Source organism: Wasmannia auropunctata, unplaced genomic scaffold (genome assembly GCF_000956235.1).
Source record: "Wasmannia auropunctata unplaced genomic scaffold, wasmannia.A_1.0 LD336051.1, whole genome shotgun sequence".
Classification (NCBI taxonomy): domain Eukaryota; kingdom Metazoa; phylum Arthropoda; class Insecta; order Hymenoptera; family Formicidae; genus Wasmannia; species Wasmannia auropunctata.
The window spans coordinates 371,515-376,020 of record NW_012026839.1 but is presented as its reverse complement, the minus strand read 5'-3'; the positions used below and the strand labels follow the sequence as shown (position 1 = coordinate 376,020).

The 4,506-nt window shown below is 37.7% G+C and overlaps 1 protein-coding gene across 6 annotated transcripts in view; it reads left to right on the top strand.

Annotated features, from left to right (window-relative positions):
* Window positions 1–4,506, top strand: part of LOC105451467 (A disintegrin and metalloproteinase with thrombospondin motifs 18) — a 65,315-nt gene that overhangs the window by 33,032 nt on the left and 27,777 nt on the right. For all 6 annotated transcript variants that reach the window (XM_011691923.1, XM_011691928.1, XM_011691924.1 and 3 more), the window contains one exon: window positions 2,186–2,286. In XM_011691923.1, coding sequence (XP_011690225.1) covers window positions 2,224–2,286 — 63 coding nt within the window. In that variant the 5' untranslated portion in view covers window positions 2,186–2,223. The remainder of the gene's footprint in view (window positions 1–2,185; window positions 2,287–4,506) is intronic.

Sequence of the window (4,506 nt, the reverse complement as noted above, 5' to 3'; positions counted from 1 at the left end):
TGTGCTCTTCCGATCTGTACCATATGACATAGAATAGATTAGATCTCATTCAGTGATTCAGCAATTAAGAAAATATAACTTTAAATATCAAAAAAGATCCAGGTTTTACCTTATTTCACGAATGCAAAATTTTAAACTTCTCCGCTAGCTATAATTGGCTTTTTTACGAAGGCTTTTTCAGAAGATGATTAGATGCTTGAAAATTGTCTTTTTATTAACGAGTAGTGGTAAAATAGACGTAGGAAAGAGGAGAAATTAAAAGTGACACAATTTGCCCCCCTCCCTTCCCTTATAAGAAATTACCCTATAAAGTTCAAAAGGATTGATTATGTAGTTTCCTAAAAAAAAATTCCAAAAAATCACCTAATTTTCAACGTGTTGCACGAGATCCCCCCCCCCCCCCATTAAAAAAAGTATAAGAAATTAATTATTTGAAAAATATATGTGCATTAATGGTGTCGTATTTATTTAAATATGTGAAGGTATATTTGACGGAGAAAGAAATAGAGTGTTAGAGTATCCTTCTTTAGAAATTCTCGCAAATTGATCGCCATTAAGGATAACAATGCGGGGGTGCGCAAACGGTATACTTGAGCACGATGTAATCCCGTAATTACTTAATGACTGCATGAATAATTTTCGATCGGAGACGATCAGAATTCATAAACGAAGCGGCACAATGGATCCCTTCTCTTTGACGTAGTTGTGTGAATCCCGACCCTCGTGGTATCGTATTCTTCGTGGTTACGACCTATGAAACTGTCATTATTGCTGGCGAAGGTCGAATATATTACTCGGTTGAAGATCATTATTCCTTATTAAAACAGTGAGGCACGTGTTTTCTTTCTCTTTCACTACCGCGTGAGACTCCGTTGCTTTCCTTGCTCTCGGAGATTTCTCCGTCCGAGCTATTCTCTTCGATTTGCGATTCTCTTAATTCTTCCGTAAAATGTAATCGCAGCAAAGATATGCATCGTAGAAAGTAAGTTTTTCAAGAGGAAACAGGAACTGCAATTGTTTACCGTTCGATATCCTTTTTATGTTGCTATTCGGTATGATGGATAAAAAAAGAAGTGAATAATTTTAAATTAATTAATCAAATCAAAAATAAAAAGACAAATAATATTCTGAATAAAGTGTATATATAAATATTTTTCAAATATTTTTTTTTTTAATGTTAACAGTAATCGCAAGAGAAATTAACTCATCCATCAACATTGCAAAATTAATACAATTGTATATGCAAAAGTATTTATTTCGAAGAGAATTAAAATTATCTCGCGCATATTATGATCTATAATATAGATATGTGATGCAAAAGAGACTCATTATCTTCATAAATTTCTTTAAAAAAAAGTTAATTAATCTTTTTGACGCGTAATCTTTCCTGAATTCTTTCTTTTACTAACAATAAAACAAATTGAGATAATATATGTTTCAGTCGAATATTTGTATTTGAATTCTGAATCTATCCGGAAGCTGTTATCCTTTTCTTTCATTTTTTCCTCCGCGATCAGCTTTTCGAGCACGAAACACGTCTATCTGCTGTTACTCTATATGTTCTATACATGTTTGAAGCCTCTGACACGAGTCTGTTCGGCGTTAATCCGATGCAACGAAACTTTCCTTCCGGGATCGCCCCCGTCCGTACTCGCGCGCGTATATTCAACAACGCCGCACTCTCGTTTCTCCGCCGGCGCGGCGCGGCAACGGTTCTCAGTTTCACGCATGCGTGAACTCATCGCGCGACGGTTAGTTTCGATTCTTCATTTTCACATTTCGCCCCACCGAGACAAGGGAGAGGGGAGGTGTGGCAAAAAAATTATATAATCCCGAGATTTCTTCATATCGCACGACGGGCGAAATATTTCCACTCGCAAATAATAAACGCGACTCTCCTTTCTTTTTTCCTTTGTTAACTCGATGGGAAAAGGATGGTGTCGAGCAATGAGTTTTATTTTGTTAATTTTATTAAATAGGCAGGTATCGTCCTAATTAACTTGTCAGGATTCAGAAGGAAAGAGGTGAATTTGAGTGCGTAAATAAATTAATGTCAAGAGCGCGACAGAGAGTTTTAAAATAAAAGTATATACCCGACTTCGCGCCGCGCGTCTCCGAGCGGCGTATCGAGAGCGCTAATTACTTCGATCTCATTAACGAGACAACGATATTTTCTGTTTTTCAGCGATGTGACGCAACCAGCCAGGAATACTTTTATGCAAAATGACTCGCGCCCTTGTCCTTCTCTGCATGGCCATCATTCTACCTCTCGTACGATGCCACAAGGTAAGATCGCCAGTCAGGTATCGTCAAGATACGTCCAAGGACACTGTTATCCCGTGCAATTACCTCTTTAAGACAAAGAAATACGTGTCCGCGCGCGCGCGTGCAAGAGGATAATTTTGCTGAATTAAAGCGAACGGCCGCAGAATGCGATGACGACTCTAATTCACGTTAATCACGTCGCTGCGAGGTAAATTCACGGTGCGCAAGCAGCGTCTCTTGATTTACGCGCATGTCTCTATTTACTCAAGTAACGTACCCTTCTTTTCTCTTTTTCCGTTTGTCACATTAATCTTGCAGGATACAATTTTAACATGCACTTATATGTGTGTGCGCGCACGCGCGCGTCGTCTTCAAGGAGTTTCTCGCGACAGCATTTCATTTAATTCGCGCGGACTTTAATTCGCCGTGCGATTCTAACGTTTGAATATTATTTAGCGCGATTACAGCACAGGGGAAATTAATTAGCTTGAGACTTGGTAATGTGGGAGAGAAGGAATTAACGACGCCTCGTAATTCCGCGCGCTACTCTCGCGCGGTTAATGTTGGGCGCGCCAGCTATTTATGAGGGAATTATTCCGACGATCACATCGATTATCGCGCTGGGATTTGCGCGGAAAACTTGCTAACGACGCGAAGTCTCTTGCCGTAAAGTCCCTTCAGCTTATCTGTAGTTATTTTATATACAAAAATTATTAAATAATTAAATTAAAGCGTATTTACGGACTTATCTTTTATTAATAGTCTATTTTTTTTATTAATAATCAATTTGAAATAGAGAAATGTAAGCGCAAATTATATACTTCGCTAAATTTGAAGACTGCAATGCATGTCAAATTTTCGAATCAATTTATCTCGTTACGTACTAGATTCTATTCGCCGAATTTAATCTCATGATCGGCACAAACACAAGTGCGAGGCTTATTTTGTGCGAAATAGAACTTGTTGACTGGAAATTAATAGCATTGACGTACAATTGCTACATGCTAATAGTAAACTGCTTCATAATTAAGAAAGCACATGGAAAAAAAGAAAGAGAGGGTTACGATTAATGGCATACGTTACGACTCAGCACGCGTCGGTTGAGCGCGTCATCTCGTTGTAGATAATCATCACGAGCGTGGTCAATGGCCGGCTCTCCTTTGACTTACGTAAGAAGCTCGCGCACGAAATTGCGATAAAATCATCGAACCATTCGACGTTGTTTAGCCACCTTGCCTTGCTTTCGATTTTTTTTTTAGAAATTTAAAATAATCACGCAATTCTGATCAAGTCCGCAGTGATAACGATTGGCAACCAAGAAAGCTGAGCGAGAAAGCGACAATGAAAATAAATATTAAAACAAGATACCGATAATAATACAAAAGTTGATATTTTGTAATCGTCAGTTTAAAATTTGATGATATGCGAATTGCAACATATTATTTTACACGAATTATATATAAAGTTTTGTGATTTTTTATTTATTCACAAAAATTTCATTTTGCATCGAATTTACACTTTCTATGAGAAAATTTGTGACTCTTTGTCAGACATTTGTTTCGCATGTACAAAATTAATTAGAAGGCTATTGACGAACAATAATTACATTATTTTTTCTAATTGTCTAGCGTTATTTTATATTGACACATTGATACTTTATCAGAACAGAATATTTATTCCTTGTTGAATCACAATCAATGTAGTGTTAAAATGCGACAGAAATTATGCCAGAATTAAATTATAAGACATACATATATAATAAATAAATTAATTAAAAGCTTCATAGAGATTTTAATAAAAAATATATGCTGCGGCAAGCGCAATGAAGTGTACTTGTGCAGGTAATAAACTATAAAAGGCATGCGCATTCTGAATAATAAAAATGTCAAAAGGTTGCGTCTTATGATTGAACGTCCACGTGCGCGAACGCGTGCCTCGTCATCGGCAAAGTGCGGTAGAAGCGATATAGGCGAGTCTCGATAATATACATGTTAAACATTGTAATCAAACAAAGAGGCGCCTTCTCTCGACAGGTTGAATCATTCGCGGATAAACATCGTCGGACCGGTCAGTCGTGCGGCTTGCTGACTTACGTAAATCGCCGGTCGTTAGGAAACGATACAAATAATTACTTTCAGATGAGAACCGCGCTCCGGCGATTTCCGGCAGTCGTTCCACGATTGATTTACATGATTTCGTGATGTACTTGTTGCATTGGAGGAGAGAGAGAGAGAGAGAGAG